General features: G+C 46.3%; 1 protein-coding gene, 3 non-coding genes and 1 pseudogene across 4 annotated transcripts; 1 reads left to right on the forward strand and 4 right to left on the reverse strand.

The window, feature by feature from the left end:
- The first annotated feature begins 2,627 nt into the window (after nt 1–2,627).
- CPOX (coproporphyrinogen oxidase) lies at nt 2,628–15,783 on the forward strand. The gene is made up of 7 exons (XM_086463807.1): nt 2,628–3,048; nt 3,173–3,316; nt 4,028–4,138; nt 5,098–5,239; nt 7,048–7,266; nt 13,244–13,348; nt 15,259–15,783. Exons 1-7 carry the CDS (start codon nt 2,628–2,630, stop codon nt 15,344–15,346), a joined length of 1,230 nt encoding a protein of 409 aa, XP_086319933.1. The 3' UTR covers nt 15,347–15,783.
- LOC147416273 (uncharacterized) lies at nt 11,516–13,010 on the reverse strand (annotated as a pseudogene).
- Nucleotides 15,784–16,267: 484 nt separating the features above from the next.
- TRNAD-GUC (transfer RNA aspartic acid (anticodon GUC)) lies at nt 16,268–16,339 on the reverse strand. The gene has a single exon. It is a non-coding gene; the product is annotated as a tRNA-Asp (tRNA).
- Nucleotides 16,340–16,591: 252 nt separating this feature from the next.
- TRNAI-AAU (transfer RNA isoleucine (anticodon AAU)) lies at nt 16,592–16,665 on the reverse strand. The gene has a single exon. It is a non-coding gene; the product is annotated as a tRNA-Ile (tRNA).
- Nucleotides 16,666–17,091: 426 nt separating this feature from the next.
- Nucleotides 17,092–17,163, reverse strand: TRNAD-GUC (transfer RNA aspartic acid (anticodon GUC)). The gene has a single exon. It is a non-coding gene; the product is annotated as a tRNA-Asp (tRNA).
- Between the last annotated feature and the right edge of the window lie 3,954 nt (nt 17,164–21,117).

The following is a 21,117-nucleotide window of genomic DNA, read 5'->3' on the forward strand; positions in this document are numbered from 1 at the left end:
CTCTTATCACTGTTGAGTTGTGAAGCATCTCACACACATCACTACGTGCTCCTATTCTCAGTACTGTAAAGAGAGGTAAACTGAAACAATGTGGTGAAGCACGTATTCAAATACTGAAAAGGAAGATGGAGCTACTCTCTACGATGCTACTTTTATCAGCCAGCACAATTTTATTGTACACATATGAATAGGGCTACAAAAAAATCTCTCCTGTGCAAGGTGCCATTTTTTATGCCCTGTCTGCTAATTCCACCTTCCCCACTGCTGCAAAGTATATGGCATTTGGCTGATGTTTCAACCTTAAACTGCTGTTAGAGAGGAAGAACTCGCAAGGAGTTAACATGAGAGGATTCAGCACAGAAACAGGAGTGTTTTACACACTGTCACTCCTCAGCTTCACCAGAGAGTGCAGCCTAACCACGCTTCAGCGTTCAGCCCGAGAAATCCTAGTCTGTAAAGCAGTCATGCTTCTAAGATTCAGCAGCAACAGCAAGATGCTGACCTGAAAATGTGGTTGCAGGAAAGGAAATTCTCACTAGATAAGAGAAAAAATTCTTCGCAGTGGTGGTGGTGGAGTGCTGGGCCAGGAGGTTTTCCTAATGCAGCTGGACAAGGGGGGCCCTCCGCAACCTCATCCAGCATGGAAACAGCGAACCCCTGGGGCTGGACTAGAGACCTCCAGATGTCCAGTCCAGCTGAATTACCAGATATTATCAAAGTTTGCACTCAACCTAATACAGAAAAAAATCACTAAATACTCATCAACATTAATGCATTTTACATGTCTTTTGGCCTCAACATTTTTTTTCCACTATAGTACTGTCTAAGAAACTCACTCAAAGAACAGAGCTTTACTACAGTAAGTAGCATGGAAGTGCACAATGCACACTGGTTATCTTTAGGTAAATCCAGTGGATGCAATTCAAGGAGAAATTGAGCTATCACAGGCAGCCCTGGATAAAGAACTGTGGAAAGACTGGCTTAGTGCAGCCAAATAAGCAGACTTACCACATCCCCTAAGACGGTGTGCCCTTCTCCCTCAGCCACAGATCTCTCCTGCAAATAACGACACCCTCCTTCCCTCACTCCTGTCTTCAGTGGCTCAGGTCTCCTGGCTCATCAGGGATCCTGTCCTCCAGCTGACGGCAGAAGAGAGCCCAGCTCAGAGGTCTCCTTCCCCTATAACTTGCAGAGCTTCAGCAGCTTCACAGCATCCTCTGCTGCCAAAGAGCAGAATCAGATCAGAAATGAGGAAATGGACTAAGTCTTCGAGTGAACGTTATTGCTTTAGACACACCTCCCCACCCCACGCCCCCCCCCCAAATTACCCTGCAATGAAAAGAGACAGAGAACGAAGCCCTGATCCTTATTAGGGACAAATCTTGCCTTCCACAGAGCCACCCTTGAAACTGATCTCCTCTTGGGTACTACAGGTGCAAACAGTCCTGAAGTACCAGAAGCTCCCTGTTTCCAAGGAACAGTCCCATACCAGAGTACAAACCTTGCAGGGCTGGGCTTTTGAGGTAGTTGTTGTTTTTCTCAGCCTAACCCTCACATTGATCCTCAATCAATCACAGGTTTAACAAATGCCATTACTTACTAAAAAATAACAGTATGCATATTTAAAAAAAATAACATTAGTAAATCAGCTGTTTGATGTGAAAGAAAACTCTCATAGCCAAGTTCAGCACAGTACCACCATCAATGGCTGCACTGTCACTTATATGCTTGCTTGAGGAAGACTGACATTTTATTTGTTCACTAAAGTCTTTCGTCATTGTGCTAGTTGGTTGTTGCACCATCCTGCTGTCGACACAGCTGATCAAGGCAACTGAGAAAATAGAAAATAATTTCTGGTGCCATCAGCACCAAGAAAAATCAACTTCTGAACTGTAAGTCGGTGCTATGCGTTACCTTTCAACATCTGGCTCTACATAACCCTTCTTATTACTCTGAATTCTTATTATATTAGGAAGGAAAACATGCTTCAGCTTTAGAAAGAACAAAGGTGTAAGTCCTCTCAAATCCACGGAAAGTATTCCCATCGCACTAAACTGGTGGTCCCACAGACTAGTCAGGCTCTAAAAAATCATTCCTGCAAGTATAAAGCCAGCAATGCCATACACAGGTGAGCAGTTCCACTCGGTTCATAGGATGCCTGAAGAAAATCCACCTTTACCCCTATTCCAGCCACGCCTGGCCCCGTTTGTACAGTGCCTGTACTCACTGCAACGACCCTGCAGTCTCAAGCAGCTGCAGTAACGAAACCGGGCTATTTGATACCAGTATGCAGCAACGTTTTACGGGCGCAAGGGCAGCAGCCCCCTCCCAAAGCCGCACCGAGCGCTCCCTCCACCGCTGCCTCTCCCGGCCGTAGCACCCACACGGGGCGGGCACCCAGCCGGGACCGTTACGAGTTGCTTACACCTCCCCGCGGCACCCAACCGGGACAAATCGTCCCGTACAGACACTGACATAGATCCACGTCCACAGACGCACATTTATACACCGCGCGCAGCAGCCCGCCCCGGCCCCGCCCCGGCCCGGCCCCCGCTCCGCCCGGCCCCGGCCCCGGCGGCGGCCCGGCCCCGGCCCGCCCCACCGGCAGTGCGGCGCCGGTGCCCAGCATGGCGGTGGCGGCGCAGCTGTTGCGCGGCGCTGCCCGGGGCCCGCCCGCTCTCTCTCTGGCCGCCGCGGCGGGCCGGCGGGCGCTGAGCTCCGTGCCGCCGAGGGGGACGGCGGGCCGCGGGGAGCGGCGGGCCGCGCTGGCGGTGGCGGGAGCGCTGGGCGGGCTGGGGCTGGGGCTGTGGCGGCGGCAGCAGGCCGCGATGGCGGCGTCCGAGGAGGACGAGAAGGAGGAGGAGGAGCTGCGGCAGCGGTTCATGGCGCCGCCGGTGAGCGGGCTGCGGGAGCTGCGGCGGCGGCGGCGGGAGCTGCGGAGCCGCATGGAGCTGCTCATCATGGAGACGCAAGGCGAGGTGTGCCGCGCCCTGGCCGCGCTGGACCCCGGCGCCACCTTCGCCGTCGACACCTGGGAAAGGAAGGAAGGTACGGGGCGGGGGGGGGGGGCGGTGGTGGTGGTGGTGTCACCCCGGGCGCGGTCACCCTGGGCCGAGTCACCTCGGGGGGCGGCGGCGGCGGCCCCGGCGCGGAGTGACCGTGGCGTTGGCAGGCGGAGGCGGCATCAGCTGCGTGCTGCAGGACGGCGAGGTCTTCGAGAAGGCGGGTGTGAACGTGTCCGTGGTGTTCGGGCTCCTGTCCGAGGAGGCGGCGCGGCAGATGCGAAGCAGGGGGAAGTCCCTGAAGGCCAAAGACGGTAAGGCGTCCGGCGGGGAGGTGGGCTGGGGACCGGGACGCGTTCACCGAGCGTTCCCGAGCGGGTACTCTGAAAGCAGCGCCTGGCCTTCGAGCAGAACGTGAGGAAGTCCAGACTGATCAACGCTCCGGGGAAGGTTTTGTTTGTGTCACGGCGTTTTCTAACCGGTAAGCCCTGCAGGTGGACTTTCATATCCCTAAAAAGCTAGGTATCGGCATGCTCCTCCGTCTTGGTGCTTTAAGCAGCATGCTGTAGGCACGGGGTATTTCTCAGTAACGACACTGTACCTCAACAGTGAAACAGCGCAGGAGTTGCGTACCAGAGAGGTGGAGGGAGAGAACCAAGAAGACCTGAAGGCTAAAGAGATTTCAACCCCCATTTGTGTAGCAAAGGGTAATTGTGAGGACTGGGGCTGGTGGAAAGCCTTAGCAGTGCCTTACGTTTTAAGTGGCCTTCATCTAATGGGTGCTCTACCATACTGTTGCCTTTTAGGACAAATTCCAAAAAAAGCATTTAGTTTGGTGCACGGAGGTGTGTGGATGAGAAGTAAATTGTATGTTGATCAATAATTATGGTGACCCAACACAAGAAATTTTCTTGTAGTGGAAGAGTAGCTGGGAACCTAAGGAAAAATAGTGATGTTCCTTAAATGACAATATATGAAGTTATTTGAAGAACTGAAGGTTTTTTTCTGTGCATCTTTTTATCTAGGGAAGCTGCCTTTTTGCGCCATGGGTGTGAGCTCTGTTATCCATCCAAAGAACCCTCATGTTCCAACCATGCACTTCAACTACAGATACTTTGAGATTGAGGAAGCAGACGGTAAGAATTTTCATTCAGTGAAGCATGTGTGAAATGTATGACTCCACGCGAAGGAAGCCTGTACGCATGGCTAGGCTAAGAGGTTAAGAACCGGTCCAGGTTTTTTCTCAGCTGTGTCAAGAGCCTGTTGCGTAGCACTGGATCTCTTAATCTTTGTTTGTGCGTTTGTAAAATCGGTGTGATGTGTGCATCTGGTAAAGGGGTCTGCAGTTTACTTTTTGCAGGATACACTAGGGGTTTCAGATTTAAGTTAAAATGTAGGAGGTTATAAATATATGTAAAGCATATTCAAAGAAGCAATTCTAGAATTTAGTAGAAAAAAAGTCTGTGAAGGACTGATAAGCATTCTGGTCAGGGTGTACCTTTGTCTCAGAAGCTGGGGGGATGTCCTGTCAGAAACACCGCTCTCTAACTGCATTGTGCCTTTTTTTCCCTGAGTTTCTGCAGCTTGCCGCTGTCAGAAGCGGGACTCCAGGCTAGGTGGTCGAACACGCAGGGGCTGTCTGTACCTTGTGACAGCGTACATACTATCAGAAGCTCAAAGAGAGTTTTCCTTCAGTTATTTTGCCAGAGCTTTACGGATCAGTTCTATCGATTACTTCCCTGGATTTAGTAATGATGTTCCCTTCCTTTGCCATGCAGTAAAATGTTTCTGGATTCTTGAACAGGAGTTGCCAGCCCATCTTGTGACACTGATATCCTGTAATCAGGGTCAGCGGTCTGAAATACGGAACAGATGGTTTTCACCGCACTGAAAGTTGTTTCATGTTTTTCTGAAGTCACTGGTCATTGCGTTACCTCGAATGCAAATTTTTCATGGTTGAGGTTGAGGGGCACCAATTAATAATGATTTTGTTTTGTATTGTAAAAGTAGTTGTTAGTTCTTGGTGAATCACTAGCAACGTATTGCTGTTTGGATGTTTAAAAGAAAAATGTTGCTGCTCACTTCTCTCCTGTAGGAACCAAACAGTGGTGGTTTGGTGGTGGGACAGACCTCACTCCAACTTACTTGAATGAAGAGGATGCCGTTCATTTTCACAAGACACTGAAAGAAGCCTGTGACAAGCATGATCTGAAGCTGTATCCCAAGTACAAGAAATGGTATGTGGGGAGGGATGCGCTTGGGTACCTTTTGTGGGAGCAGAAGGCGGCACTGGATATTGCTAGTTCAGTGTACTTTAGGAACAGTAGGTTCTGCTGCCTTTTGAAAAGAATCAGCGAACCTTAATGAAAGTCAGCGGATGTGTACTGGGACAAAATGTAGTCTAAACCAATCTCTTATTTACAGAGGCCTGAGTTTTTCAAATCAGAGGGCTGACAACTAGGATCATAAGTCTATAGCCTGAATAAAACCCAAGCGGACTCTACAAGATTTTGTAAGCCACGGACTTCACTAGGCAACTTAAAAATTCCTTTTAGCCTCTGATGTAAAACTAGGACAAGACATTTGCCCCGTGGACTTGCACGAATTCTGCTTACAGTGAACTCATGGTAAATGTGCATGACTTCAGTGTGAGCTCTTGGGCCACTGAAAATCCCACTCCAGTTTTGATGCCTTCAGTCTGACCCTTCATGACCTTTTTTTTTTTTTTTTTGCCACATAGGTAAAGGAGCTTGTCCTTAATATAGAAGCCTCATAATTTTTATGGAGCTATACTTTTTTTCCAGTGCTACATTCACTGAGAGTTCAACAGCAAGTTCTCTAAAGATGCAAAGTTTGAATGTTCTTCTTGAGCTGAGAGATACAAGTGATGGAATCCTTCACTGTTCTGTGGGGGCTTGCTGCTTTGTGTCTGATAATCCTATCTGCTACAAGCTATGGTATTCAGGAAGGAGGGGTCACCCTTTTGTAAGCTACCAGGTCTTGTCTGAGGACAGGAGATAAAGTGGGTGTTGCAGCTCGGGTGGCAACCACTTAGTAGAAAAGCACATCTACACTTGGTAGAGAAGCCTGCTATGGCTATGCCATTTATGTTGCTTGAGAGCAGTGACTGTGGATGCACACACGCATGGAAGACTAGTCCTAAAGGAAAGCTGTTGATCGTTTCTACTTCCTACTTCCCTTCCATTTCTCCCCAGTGTCTGCCCAAGCAAGCGAAGCAACTATGAGCAAGATTTGTGTGGATACAATGAATCAGCTAACTTACAGTAATTGCACACCTGCATACTCCCAGTAAATACCAAAGAGATTAATTGCCTCCCTAGTGTAGGATAAGCTGCACTTACTCCTTCATAAACTTGAACATGACCCATAAAAAACCGCTGCTAGAATGACTCCATCTTCCCAGTTTAACTATTAAAAAGCCCTTTTCCAAGGAAGGCTGCCTCACTTTTCTTTTTGTTTTCCTTAAGTGACAGTGGTGTTCTTCTCTGGTCTTGGCTTTTTAGATTCTTTTAGGTATGAAGCAGAAAATCAATTCTTCTACTAGAATGGCAAAAAGAATAAAGAGATTCTCTTCCAAGTTTGAGTTCATCTGAAAGCTGTACAAATAATTTGGGATCTATGTATAATTCTGGGAATGAAATCTATAAAGACCTCTTAGGGTGAAGTTTTGAAATCAGGTGTCCCTCCTCCGTGTAGGTAGAGGACGTGGATTGGATCAGTCACATGGAAGCATCTGCTATGGTGTTTGAGTGTTACGTGTTCCAGTGACTGTGCGGTGATATGTAGCTTTGCACAGACCATTTAATGAGAGCTTTTCCTGTAAGCGAACGCAGGACTGCTCTCCAGATGCTGCTGTACCACCCTGGCTCTTGGCAGTCAGTCAAACACTGGGGCACCTGCCACTGCAGGAACTGACTTCTCGTCAGTATGTCACTAGTGCCGTCCTGTGCCACGTAGCTGTTTAGAGTTCTGTTCATTTCTTTGAATATTGTGGACCATATTAATAATCGTCTGCCACTTCTAGGTGCGATGACTACTTCTATATTAAACACCGTGGCGAGCGAAGAGGGATTGGAGGCATATTCTTTGATGACGTGGACTCTCCCTCCAAGGAGGAAGTATTCCAGTTTGTCAAGAGTTGTGCCAAAGCTGTTGTGCCTTGTTACGTTCCCATTGTGAAAAGGCACTGCCATGACTCCTTCACGCCAGAGGAGAAGCTATGGCAGCAGCTTCGGAGAGGACGGTGAGTACTGAAGGAGCAAAAGAATACACGGGAGGTGGATTAGGCTGGCGAGAAAAAAATGAGCTAGTTCTTCATGGTTGCAGGTTTATGTCCTGTTGTGCCGTGGGCTAAGTTTGTGCGAGTGCTCTAAAACTTGCCAGAGAATTTCAGCATTTTTGTGCACAGAACTAATTTTGAAATCCAATGCTAGATTGCCGAGAAGGGTGCACAGAAGGTACTAGGACACCCTCATCTGTTATCTCCCATTCTCCCATGTTGTGGCACAAGCAACCCATACAAAATGCCACAGTTTCTCTCCAACTCGTTTAAAAACCAAGAGAAGCTGCTGCTTTGTAACAGGCAAAGGGGTGCCTGTGTGCTTGGTGTCCTCAATCCTGCCCTCTCCTGCAGCCCAGGGATGTATAGGACTGCCCTGTGAGATGAGAAGCGTAAGGGTAAAGGAGTCATGCTTCCTATTCAGTAATGAAGCTAAACCCCAGAAATTCATGAAATAACTGTACCCAAGAGTACTTTCAGCTTCTTACGTACATATTTATTCCATCTGATCTTGTCATTGACATGAGGATGTGGTGAAGTCTTTGTAAAGGAATCAAGATACAGGGGGGGATTGTTTTTCTGGAATAGTCCAAAGTCACTGTAACTTAAAAGACTTTGGAGGATGCTTATTAAGGTGTACAACTGCTAATGCTGCAGAAGCTTAAGTACATTGGTAGATAAAGTTGTACTCCTTCCTTTATGTCCTGTGATTGTGTAAGCATATGGAGAAATGAGAATACATGTGCTTTGTGCGGAACTAGGGAGTCTTTAGTTTCTGCCTCCTCTGCAGAGAAATCTGTGAGAGTGCCGTAGGGAGAGTGTAAGAATTCAAGTTTAGATCACTGGCCTGCAGCAGTTACTCAAATGAGTGTATATGCTTAATTTGGTGGGACTGTTCCTGGGAGCGTTGGGCTTTCAGGATGCAATCTGTGGATGGGATTTAGCAAACCTGCTGAGGTTGTAAGGGGGCAGAGCTTCTTTAAACTGCAGCCAGGACCAGCTTATGAGGCCTGCTTATTTCCCTGGATCTGTTTGCAGGTTCTTGGGCTGGGTAAAGATCTCCCTTTCTGCAAATAGATAAGAGCTCCTCCCTTCCTGTACCTCTGTTAAGAACTAATACCTCAGTACTGGTTATTAAGGTAACCCATGCTGAATTGTCACTGCTCTGTTCCTATGCTGGGGGTGGAAAACTGCCTATTCTAGCACTTACAAGTCCCAGCCAGCACTCTGATGCTGTCTGACTTCTGCTGCTTTCCAGATCTCCCCAAGAAACAGAAAATCTTGTTCCGACCTTGCTGCTTATGTGTCCTTCAGCATGGAGGAGTGCACAGTAGAGTTTTTCCTGTGGTCATTTCCAGTTCCTTTAAGGCTCCTCTTAATGACTGACACCACCACACAAAAGAGTACTAGCATAACCAAGCTAAACTTGGTGTCAAGCTTGCCAGCAGGGTTGAGGCCTGGGAGAAGTAAGGTATATAGCACCATGCAGAATGCTGTCCTTTGAATAGTTTGTCTGCTCTAGTCTGTTAGCTAAGGTCATTACTTCCTGTGCTTTGTGGAGTGGCAAGGTCACATCTGCATTCCTGTGAGGGGATGCTAGAGAACAGCTGGCCCCCAAAACAGGTTCATTCTGACATCCAACACAGCAGAAAGACAGGCTGGTTTTGTTTGATGTCTGCTAGTTGAAGAAGGCACAACCCATTTGTTACAGTCTGGAAGAGGTAGGCTCTTACTGGGGCTGCTGATTCGAATACCCGTGGAGAGATTAAGGCACAAATGAGGCCATATATTGTCAATACCACTACAAACTTTTATTTATTTATTTATTTATTTATTTATTTATTTATTTATTTATTTATTTATTTATTTATTTAGAGAGAGAAGAGAAAGAGAAAGAGAAGAAGAAGAGCACACTGTAATAGTCACCTAATAGTCACCACCAGGGCCAGTTGTTCCAAGCTGGGGGTTTTTCCAACAGTAGTCCAGTCCAGGCAGGCAGGCAGGTTCTTGGCTCTGCTCCGCTCCCCTTGGTCCTTCTTTGTGCTCTCCCCCGTCCTTCTTCTTGCCACCCCCCCCCCCCGAGGGGCTGCCAAGGGTCCTTTTTATACCACAGTCCCAGGCCAATCCGATGGTGATGCGTTGCAGTCAGGCGGTGAGATCCAACCCAGCAGCGGCATGTTGCTTCCACGTGCCGATCGTGAGCTGGCAGTCCGTGCAACCTCCAGCACACAGCTTGCAAGCTGCAGCGCATAAGCTGAATAAATTCATGCCTTTAGCTGTTACCGCGAAGTGACAAACAAGTATTTCCAAGAAGCCATGTCATAACCGTGTCTGTCATTATAGCGACTTGAGTCTCTACTTCCTCTCCAAAACCACAGGGTACAAAGTTTGAGACTAACATGTCCTAATTCTTACAATTCCACCCTGTGGCTCAAACTTTGTAGAAAAGAGATAGAAAAGAGGAGGAAAGGAAAGGGAAGAGAAGTTACAGAGATAGCACAAGGCGCAGTAACATCTACTTAACAACAACTCAACATTTTAACAACAGATCAACATTTTAATCGTGGCTAACTTTACACAAGCAAAACATGATGCAGACCAATTTTATGATTCTGGGAGATTAGGAGACGATTGTCCACATGGACATTTACACGGCAAGAAAAGCAGTATTAAAAGAACAATTATAGCAATAAGAAGCAAAATTATAGCCCCGAGATGGATTGCCATAATCACATGCATATTACTCATTATTTATGGAGCTGATTGATCGTGGCCCTTGTGGTCGATGTTGGGGTCGATGGCCACGCGGTCTGCTGTCTGCCAGGGTTGGGGTCGACTTCTGCCCCTTCCTGTCCAGAGCGCATGTGCCATTTGGGTCTGCGTGCTCCTATCCCAGATTTAGGCAAAGATGGAGGAAGTTACAATAACGTATCATGCACATTTTCTTCTGGAACATTGGCCATTGATTTGGTAATGAGTCACAGGGTTTTGACTGGTCCGTGTTCTTCTATAGCTACATGCATACCGTTAATGGTTCGTGTTATTGTTTGTATCAGACACGGAATCAAACAGGGTAAGGTTAACAGCGTCATAAAGCCACACAAAATTACAAACATCAAACGCTTCACCCAAGGTCCTCCAGGTAGCCAAGAGAATAGATCAAAATCCCATCCCTTCCATTTTTGCACAGGTACATGGGCTAATCTTCTAATTTCCTGAGTGATCTTTTCTACTGCTTGCCCATTGTCATCAATTTACAGACAACAATTTGACTCATGTAATTTCCCGCAAACTCCTTCTTCCTCGGCTAACAGATAATCCAAAACCATGCGATGTTGAAAAATCGCATTTCTCATTTGGGTAGATTGGTCAGCTAACAAATCCAAAGCATCAGCTGTCTAATTGGTTATCATTTCTAATATTGCCTGTACGCGGATTATGCGGTTAAGATTATAGATCGGTTCTCTGGCTCCCGATATCAGTTCATTGGGGTTCCAAGTAGCTGGGCCATAATGTTGTATGACTCTCTCAGGGGGCCACTCATCCGTTCTCCATTTTTGACCACTGTTTCCGGTCAGACTGGTATCAATACTCCTTTTCTCACGCCTCAATTCATCGTACACCTTAATTCCTAGGTGGTTTCCCTCATCAGAGGGTAATAGGAAGAATAGGGGCCTAATGTATCCCACATAGCATATACCAGACCACTTTGGTGGCAATCTTTGATATGCAGGCTGTCCACATATCCAATAATGCCCTCTCAAAGCCCAGGTCCCGTCAGCAAAGGGACCTTCCCACGTTTCAGAGTCTATGGGTTGCTCATAATACAATGTGTTTCCTGGTCCTAATGGTCCTCCTAAAATGGTTTGATCTCCATATCGATCACAGTATTTACATTTCCACGCCCCCGATTCATTTTTCTACACACAATTACATCCCCACTTACTTTGATTAGTACGAGACCAAAATTAATTAAACAGTGTGCGGGTTCCATTGGTATACTCGTATAGTATGATTTTTGCTGGTGGTATTACCTCGCATGCAGAAAGGGAGTTGGGGATCAAACTTCCTGTCTGGCGTGGCAGCTTTACAACTCTCTCTGCGGGGACTGGTGAGAGAGCAGTTTACCCAATTGCACACGTAATCTTCACATCATCCTTTTAATTTTCAGTGAGCCTCCTTAAATATTGCCACCCACCTCCCCCCAGCTCACTTACAGGGGGAGGAGAAGATCGTTTCCCTGCTGCTCATTTTTTGTCTCCTCGGTCTTACAGGCATGAGTCCGGAAAGAGGGTGCAGAGGGGATGTTGGCCTTTTCTTTAATCCAATTGGATAGCAATATTTTTAAGATTCTAGTGGGTTGTCTGTCCATTATTTCTCTAGATATTCCTTTTTTCAGCCCTTCCATCCACAAATCGACCCTCTTTCTTCGTCGCTCACTGTCTGACCCTCTCCTGACAGGGTTAGAGATATTTCCTGGGGTTTCTCTCAAAATAGGTACCTCCTCAATTTGCCTAATTCCCTTAGATTCTTGTTTGGGGTGGCTCGGCACAAGGCCATATTTCCTTCCATAATTAATTAATTCTTAAGCAACCTCTCCCCAAGTCCATCCTTTTCTATCAGGATGTTTGCAGTCTGGGGTGACCATTCCCTCCAATGCCGCTGTGACTCGGTCGTCACTTGCGGTGGCTCTGATTTGGCCTTGCAATTGAATTCCCATGGCCTTCAGGGAGTCTGGGAGCCCTCGGATGAGAGGGGTCATCCTCTCTGGGTCCACAGGAATCATCATGGGTGACTCCTGATTAGGTTTTAATTCCCTATCATACATCATTTGCAGACAAGCTGCCTTTTGAACACTCTCTACTAATTGATCTGTAGATCCTATGAATGCCAGCGGATCTCCTCATTTCAATGGATTGAGACCTCCTGCCCAATAAAGCAACCCAGAATCAGGGACCAGGGGGCCCTACAGTTCCCTGTAGTCAAAAACACTCCAGGTCCCCAATATCCCTGAGGTTCTATTTCTGTCAATAAGATCTGGTCTCCCCCGCTTAGAGAGACCCTCCACAAATATTCTGTCTCTGATTCCTTTGATGTGTGGACAAAATATTTTTTGAGTTTTGCCAATTCAGTGGCCGTAAGTGGCACTTCTTTAGTCACAACCTGAGGCACGTCGTCCTCTCCATCATAGATATATTCACTTTTAATCAGTGGTCTCAACGGGACTTCTAATTTGTCCAACCTTTCTTTCAATTGAAACAATTCAGCTTGGGGATAAATCAGCGGAGGGGTAACTCCCTTGGCTTTCTTTTTGGTCACCGCAATGGCATCAGGGTCATCTGTGTCTGCTAAGAGACGATTAACTAATTCCTGTCTCAGCGGAGCCGCTTGAGACCTCTCTTCTTCTAATTGACACTGTAACGTTTTGATCAAATCTTGTTGAGACTGAATCAACTGGGTTTCTGCCATATGTTTTTGTTCCTTTTCCTCAACTGCTGCAATGAAAGCGGCACTAATACAGCACATAACTTTCCTTTCCCTTTTCCTGCCTGCACGCAAGCTGCGTTTTGCAAATACATCATCCAATCTGTCACTGCTGAAAGATTAAACCAATTCTTTTGAGCCCATTCTAAGCCAGAAGAGGATGGCTTAGACTTTTGTTTCTCCAAATAGTTCAGTAACACCTGGCGTTCCTGTGTTTCTGGCATGCTTTATGGGTTCAGACATAGGGCTGGGAGTTACAATTTGGGCAGACTTAACTTCTACTATTCACTCCCTTAACAGCCCCAAAAGGTCAAATTTCTACACGTCTGACAAAGCCAGAACAAAGTCTATTTACCAAGGTGGTATTAGACAATACTCTCTTGAACGGGTACCCTACTTCTGACACCACCTCTGATGATAAACTTGTTTTTCTGTTGCATTTCTTCACTCCCCATAGGTATGTAGAGTTCAACTTGGTTTATGACAGAGGTACAAAGTTTGGCCTCCTGACACCAGGATCAAGAATTGAAAGCATTCTTATGTCTCTGCCACTGACTGCAAGGTAAGGGCATAATTATGTGGACTTGCAGGTAGGCACTGTTCTTTATAAAATACTTTATAAGATTAAATCAAAGGTGTGTCCTGGTGTCCAGTCTCTTGACAGTGATTAGTTCATGCCTGATACAAGCACTGGCCAAATACATGCAGATTTCTCTCCCGGTCTGCTGCACTTGCCCAGTTGCCAGTAATGTGTGGCCTAGGTATTTTCTAGACCAAAAAAAAAGTGGTATATTTGTGCTTAGTAGCTGTTGATAGATTGCCCCTCCTCGCTCCATGGGGTTTTGTTTAGTAGCGTTTTGAAGCCATGTGAGCTTCTGACAAGCCTGTGGCAAGGAGTTCCACAGTTTACCTGTGCGTTGTATGAAAAAGTGCCTCTTTGTTTTCTACTTGCACCTGATGACTTCACTTGACTTTTCAGTGAGCAACCAGATTTTCTTCCTGTTCATTCTCTCCGTAACAGTTCTTATTTTACAGGCTTCTGGTTTTTTCATTGTCTGTTTTCCAGGCTGACAAGTCCTGCTCTTTTTAGCCTTTGTACAGTAGCTGTCCATACCTTTGATCACACTTGCCACTTTCTCTAGGCTTAAGTTTTCTATGCCCTTTCTGAACTGGGAATAAGGAACGGACAACATAAGCTACGTACGTGTATCCAAGATGCAGGTGTGCTGCTGACTCATACAGTGGCATAATGATGTTTTAGTTCGTTATTCCTTTCATAATCCTAATATGCTGTTTGCTGGTTCTGACTGCTGCTAAGCATTGAGCTGGCTTTTTCGTACTATTGTTATGATGCCAAGATCTTTTCTGGGCAATAAAAGTTAACTCGGTCTCTCAATGTGTATGTAACTTTTTTCTAGATGCATCACTTCAGATCAATCAACAGTGAATTTCACCTACCCTTTTATTGCTCAGTTGCTTGGCTCGACATTAACTCTTTTCAACAAAAACTGCGTTTTTTTGTTTTAACCTAACTTGCTTAATCTTGGAATATCAGCAAACTCATTTACAGTTTAGTCCCCTTTTTAGGTTGCTTTTAGATACGCTGAATAGCACAGGCCCTATCATGAATTTCATAAGCTTCATTAGTGACCTCCCTCCATTAGGAAAACTGACCTTTGCCTGCTACCCCTTAAACACAAAAAGACAGTCCTGTTCTCACCATATAGCTTCATCCAGCTGCCAGCACTACATGTATCCCTGACCTGGTAGTGTAGCACGGTCCTGTGTTTCAATTTCATTGCTGGGATGACCTCATTTTGCTGGGTTTTGTCAATGTAAATAGCTCGCTTCACAGCATGAATGGGTCCTTCCTGGGGAAAAAAAAAGGGAAAGAGGTCGTACCCATCCCTTTGTGACTACTGACACTTTTCTTACTCTGTCACGCCTCTCTTAATTGCCTTTTCAATAAAAAGTGGTCTGTCATCACCTTTGTTTTTAAAACCAAGGTTCAACAAGGACTTGTAAGGCTTCCAGTCCAGCTTCTGGGAAAACTAGGTCTCATGTACTCACTGTCAAAATTGTCAGGGTTCCTTTTTTTGCTCATCTTCCTCATGATACTAATGTGTCACAAAGAGACTGCTAAAAGCTCTTTGCACATAAACCTGCATGCATTGTAGGGTAGGGGGCATTGCTCCTTCCTTTTTCTCTGTTGTGGTTTTTTTTTTCCAGCCTTTCTAGAAGTTGGGAAAAAGATCAAGCTAACATTTCTCCTATCTATTCTGGTGTTATTTGTTTTTACTGAACTTGATGATTTGTATCTGTATCTGTCACCTGATCCGACACCTGTCACCAGTATCAACTGTGTACGTAGCTCTGCATCCTCAGAAAAGGCAATGCAAGTCCAAACACAGCCTGGTGCGGGAGAGGTGGCAGCCAGCTGGGCCGTGTGAGTGAGTTTCCTTCTCCCTGCAGGTGGGAGTACATGCACACCCCTCCAGAGAGCTCGAAAGAAGCAGAAATCTTGGAGGTTCTGCGCAATCCCAAAGACTGGGTGCACTGACACGGATTGAGAACAAGATGGATTGCTTACACTGAGCCATTATGAAAGAACAGGAACGCCTGCAAACCAGCTCATTCAAACTGATGTTGCATGGCGGTTTACTACAGCTATTTATACTCTTACCTGGTGCCTTAATAATGCTGTAGACTTGTTATAACTTGCAAATATGTGAACTCATTCTTTAAGATCGATTAGCTCATGTTATCACCCCCTGTTGATGTTGCCTTGTGAAGGACTTGCAATACCCTCAGACGACTACTGTGCATGCTTAACTTCCTCAATGGATGTGTTTGACTGCAAAATGGTAAACTACCGTGAAATGGTCTCCCAGATGAATGAAAGCATTACCTGTGCCTAAATAGCACTGCTTACCCTTAGAAAATGTTGGGGTATTTTAGAAATAGTTTTTTAAAGAATAAAGGGAATACTGGGTATGATTTTAAGCCTTAAACTCTGCTTTTAGGAAGTTGTGAAACGGGTGGTATTTAATCACGCGTATTTTGATGCTATCCACATTGACTTTAGGGGAGGGAAATGTTTTAAGATGTGCTGCAGTAGCGCAACTGGGAGATTCTGGATTGGGGTCCCAGTCTCACCTGATAAGAGCAGAAGGCTGGCTTTGAGGAGAAAATCTTTCAGCACTGCACATCTCAGCTGTGATCAAGACAGGACAGCAACCTGCCTTGGGCCAGCTCCTTTGCCAGGGAGGCTGGGAACGATGAGGAAGCTGTTGGGTGTTGCCCCAAGGTCCTCCCTCCAAATAGCACTTCACGCTGCTCCCAGCCCCGGGCTGACCAACTGTTCTTGCTTCCCCCGGAACGAACCTCCTCGAGGGGACCCCTTGGGGAAAACTGAGGAGGGGGGCAGCATCCCGGCTACCCCACCCGAGGGGGGAAGGAAAAAAAAGAAAATGCATGCAACCTCCCCGTCGGGGAATCGAACCCCGGTCTCCCGCGTGACAGGCGGGGATACTCACCACTATACTAACGAGGAGCTCCGTGCTATGGCCTTCCCTTCCCGCCGCTACGTGTACAACCTGCACTCCAGCGGGTTTCGGGCCGGCGGGAGGCCACCGCGGCGCTGCGCCGGGCCGGCTCACACTCGCTGCCCTGTGATCACAGAAGTCAAGCTTCCCCTTGCGTGCTGCCGTGTTGATTTCCGTGTTACGCTTCCTCCGATAAAATAAAATAAAACCAAACCATGAAGTAAAACCAGCGCTCTCCTCTCCTTCAAAGGGAAAACTACTGGCCCGTACGGGGATCGAACCCGCGACCTTGGCGTTATTAGCACCACGCTCTAACCAACTGAGCTAACCGGCCGGCTCGGTCAGCTACCCCCTGTGCAGGCAGGTCACGCGCTGCACGGGACGCACCGCGGCGGGGACGTCTCGGGCCGCGCCCGCAGCACTGCCGCGCCTGTCCTTTTTAACGGCGGCGGCGGGTCGTTTCAGGGGGCTGTGGCAGAGCAGCACGGGCACTAACCGGGGTGACCAGAATTGCCAAAACGGAGACTTTCCGAACCCTCCTTTCTCCGCGCGCCCGGCGGGCGGCGTTTACTGGCGGCACGGCCGCACAGGCACCTCCCGCCCCACCGAAACGACCCGCCATGCTTTCCCCTTCCGCTCCCCCAGCGGCTGGCCGCTCCGAGGCAATGCCCGCCTGCCGCCATTCCTCACGGCCGCGGACGGGGCTCCGGCGGGAAGAGCAGGATCAGGGTCACTCCCCGGGGATAAAAGACTTCGCCTCCTCCCCGTCGGGGAATCGAACCCCGGTCTCCCGCGTGACAGGCGGGGATACTCACCACTATACTAACGAGGAGCGGGGTGGGGGGCGCCCCCCCTCGCCGAGTCCCAGGAGCCGCCGGCGGGACCCCCGCCCGCCTTCCGCGCGGTGGTGCCGGGCAGCCCGGGCGGGGGGGCGTCATTCCATTTGCCATTGACACCACCTATCATAAAATACATTAATAAAAATAACATATTAGGAAGCAAATAAAAAGGTGACGGCTGCACAGAGAAAAGCACGCAAACGTGCCATGATAACGCAAGAGGGTCCTCAACGCCAGGCAACATTTAACACAGACACTCCTGCACTCCCTGCAAAAAAGGTCGCAAAGCTGCACCAGAAGACTGACCAATGCATGGTATGAGGTCATAGATCCAACACAAGAAAATCTGGAGTCAGAAAGGAATAGGACAGCAGGCACCTGATGCAACAAAGAGCAGAAAGACCCAGACGTGCATTAAGAAGAAAGAAACAGAAACCCAGACAATAAAAGCCTTCTAAGTTGAAACAGCATAATATACCAGTGAGGTACAGAGACTTACAAAAAATAATTGTGGGCAATCCACATAAAATTATTTAGTTACCCACAAACCCTGAAGAATCTGCAAAAAGCCACATACCTCAGAAAAGCAAACCAGACGTGCTCCAAATTCAACAGGCAGCGTTTTCCTTTTGTGGCCCCTCAGCAGCATTGCTAGGTCACGGTGGGACTCCAAGTCTGTAGGTTTTCGTCCATCAATGAGCCCACAATCCTCAGGAGGCAGAACAAGAGGTTCTGGGAAATAGTACTGAAGCAATTCAACCGCTCCAGATGCCAGATAAGGCGTACCTGTCATAAGCAGAATATAGATTTTAAACTCCGGTCTGTCTCATGCTCTCTTGCAAATCCACTTTTATAGGGTTTTGTTAGAATTCTGAGACCAAGAAACATCATAACAAAAAAGACAAGTCAGAGAAGAGAGAAGCTGTAAGGTCTGCTTTACGTTTCTGCTATTATGAGTAGACCTTGTCTCACTGCAAACTAATTTCAGAATAATGAACAAACTAAATTCAAAGCACAGAACAGCACAATTCTATGCTTTTGCATCCTCTTGTCCTGATGCTGACAGCCAAAGAAGTTTGAACGCTTGGATTCATCACACGGAATCTCTGTGCATACTCTGGTGGTTCTTGACTGCAAGACGCAACAGTAAGAACAAGTGAGAGCACATTGTTTCAGCAACATCGGCTGCAAAAACGGGGAAGTGAAGGAAGGGTAAGAGAGAGCAAAAATTGTATGTTATCAAATAGTTTTTTCTCAACAATGAAGTTCTGTGGATAAATGGGAAGCTACTGTCCTGTCCTGAAGCTACTATCCCTGAGCCATGCCTTCCTTCAATACATTTTCCTAATGTCTCCCATTTTCAAACCTGCAGAAGGGGCTGAATTGTTCAAGAACATCCGGGAGAGCATCTGTATCACCTGCAGCTCTGCTTCCATTTTCCCCGCAAAACAGACACTCCTTACCATAGCACACTAGGCTGCAAACGGTAAGAGTTCACAAGTTGATCTGCAAGCAGGCAGGGAACTGCTGCCTCGCAGCCACACCTTTGCTCAGGATTTTTAGGGTAGATGACTAAGAACAATACCATTTTCAGCATACAGTTTTAATCAGATGCCCTGAATCCTCACTGACATTTAAGAAACACAGCCATAAAATAATTTGTCCTTTTAAAAACAAAACAAAAAAAGCCCCAAACAAACTCCCACACACAAACCAAAATGACACCCACAAGCTTAAGAGCTACTTAGATAACTGACAACAGCAAATTTTAAATTATGCCCTAATAAATGCCCTTAAATGAAAACTTAAAGACTTAGCCTGACTTTCCCAAAAGCTTTGAGGAATTTTAAAAGTACATCAAAGACCAAACAAAATAGTAGCTTTGCCCCTTAGCTCACAGACAGCCAGGGTTGGTCACCTTTCTAGGGACCAGGATTCACCCCAGACTTTTACCCATAAAGCAGTGCCTTCTTCTCTAGCCTCTCGTAGTTTTGCACCAAGCCTGGAAAACTCTCGAGGGCTGCACGCTGAAAAAAAATACGTGACCACAACAGACATGCTGAGCTACCTGGAACACCAACCAAGGTGACTCCCACCGCCGGGAGGGTTGGCACTAACAACCTAAGGGAGAGCTGCTCGGTAAGACCTGCTCCAGAGCCCGAGATCGCCCAGTAAAGAAGGAGCAACTGCGAATCTGCACAACAGGAGCCAGAAGATGCAACTGCCTCCCAGTAACCTTACACGCCGTATACACATGAAACCACAAACGAAATCTAAAATCTTTGCTTTTTGAGGAGCGTGATCTGGCTGTGCAGTGTTTTGCTCCATCTGTGCTCATCCTCATCTTCATCCTCATTGGCTATACAAGAAGAAACGCCTGTTATTTGGGCAATCCTGCTTGATATATTGGTTTTCAGAGTGGAAAATTACAAAGAACAGACAAGTCTGAATCCTTTTGAGAACTGACAGGCTATTATAAAAAAAAAAAAAAAAGTCCAGCTAGAAACCAGTCTATTCCCTCAGTTCATGAAATTTCATGTTAGCACTGGGACGAACAAGATTTGTGTCTTTCTGCCAGACAACAGGTCCTTTGCAAACCACTTAGGGATTTCAGCAATAACCAGAGCCTTTTTAAAATGCACTCTGAAATTGGTCTGTACTTTAAGAGTGTAGGCAGACTTTAGCCCTCATGTTAAGGCTAGAAGAGAGACTCTTGGCTTTAGTCTGATAGTCTATGCTGCTACTCTTTTCCCTTACCACGTGCAGAGGTTAAAATTTTCCAAGCAATATAGGAGTTTTTGCTGCATAATGCCACATAGAGCAAAGAAGTCTAAAACAAAGTTAAGGGAATATATAAAATCATTTGCTGTTTATAAAGAAGTAACATTACTGAATTCAGGTGTCTTGGGTTTGCAACTGCATTTGTCTGAAAACTTTTAATCACAATGTGCCATGATTTGATGTAGCTTTGTCATCAGAAAAAAAATTGAGCTGACTAGCTTTGTGGCCTGCCTTTTGCGTCATCTGACTTGCTCTGAGAAGATCCTAGGAAGTCAGATTCTGTATCTGTCTTAATGGGGTCCACTGTATTCAGCCAGCATGAGTTTAGGTGTCTTCCAAAGGTGTTCTTCCCCTTTGCCGACAGCCTGCAAAGCTTAACCTCTTTTTACACTGCCATATTTTGAAATAAGTATTTCAGTATTTAAAAAAAAATGGCAAGAAGCACAGTTTGTATTGCTTCTATAATATATAGATATTGTGTGAATATGGTTCAAAATATGTATCTCTGTCTTTCAAGATGAGAAAGATGCCTAGGGAGAGGCATATATTTTTTCTGCTTTGTGGAGTAAGAAATTAGTTAAGGAACTGTCTTCTCACACGTTGCTTCAGGAACCTACAGGTGAAAGATGGTGAATCTCTGATGACAGATATTTGTCTAAATACGATACTTGGGACTAAATGTTTGAAATATGTGTCGTCTTCTGCTCTCTCTAGTCAAATTTAACACCTTTGACCTCCTTCTTTTTCCAGGAAAACCAGTGTAACCTAAGTTTGTAGTATCACATAGAAGAAGAACTTGGCTAGGGATAAGTAAGTAAAGGGCAAGATGACCCTTACTTTTCCCCTCTTAATGATGGTACCTTGCAGATAAGTGATCACGTTCATATAACTAATTTTTGTACTTCAATTTAGCCAGGAACTTTTCTACTAGATATTTATGACTTCGCAAACTTTGGAGTCTTGAGGTTGTCTGTAAGTATAATTTTACATTAGCGTCTACAGAAGAGGTTTTGTTGGTTTTGTTTAAATTATGTTTATTTACTGGGAGTCTGTCCTTCCAGACAAATGTATAGATTTGTAGGTTGGTTTTTGTCAACTACAAGAGTGACTTTTTATTTCCTTTGCAGCAACAGAAAACCCTGTTAGAAATTTTGCAGCTACTGCTG

This window comes from Leptosomus discolor, chromosome 1 (genome assembly GCF_034619465.1).
Source record: "Leptosomus discolor isolate bLepDis1 chromosome 1, bLepDis1.hap2, whole genome shotgun sequence".
NCBI classification, from domain to species: Eukaryota; Metazoa; Chordata; class Aves; order Leptosomiformes; family Leptosomidae; genus Leptosomus; species Leptosomus discolor.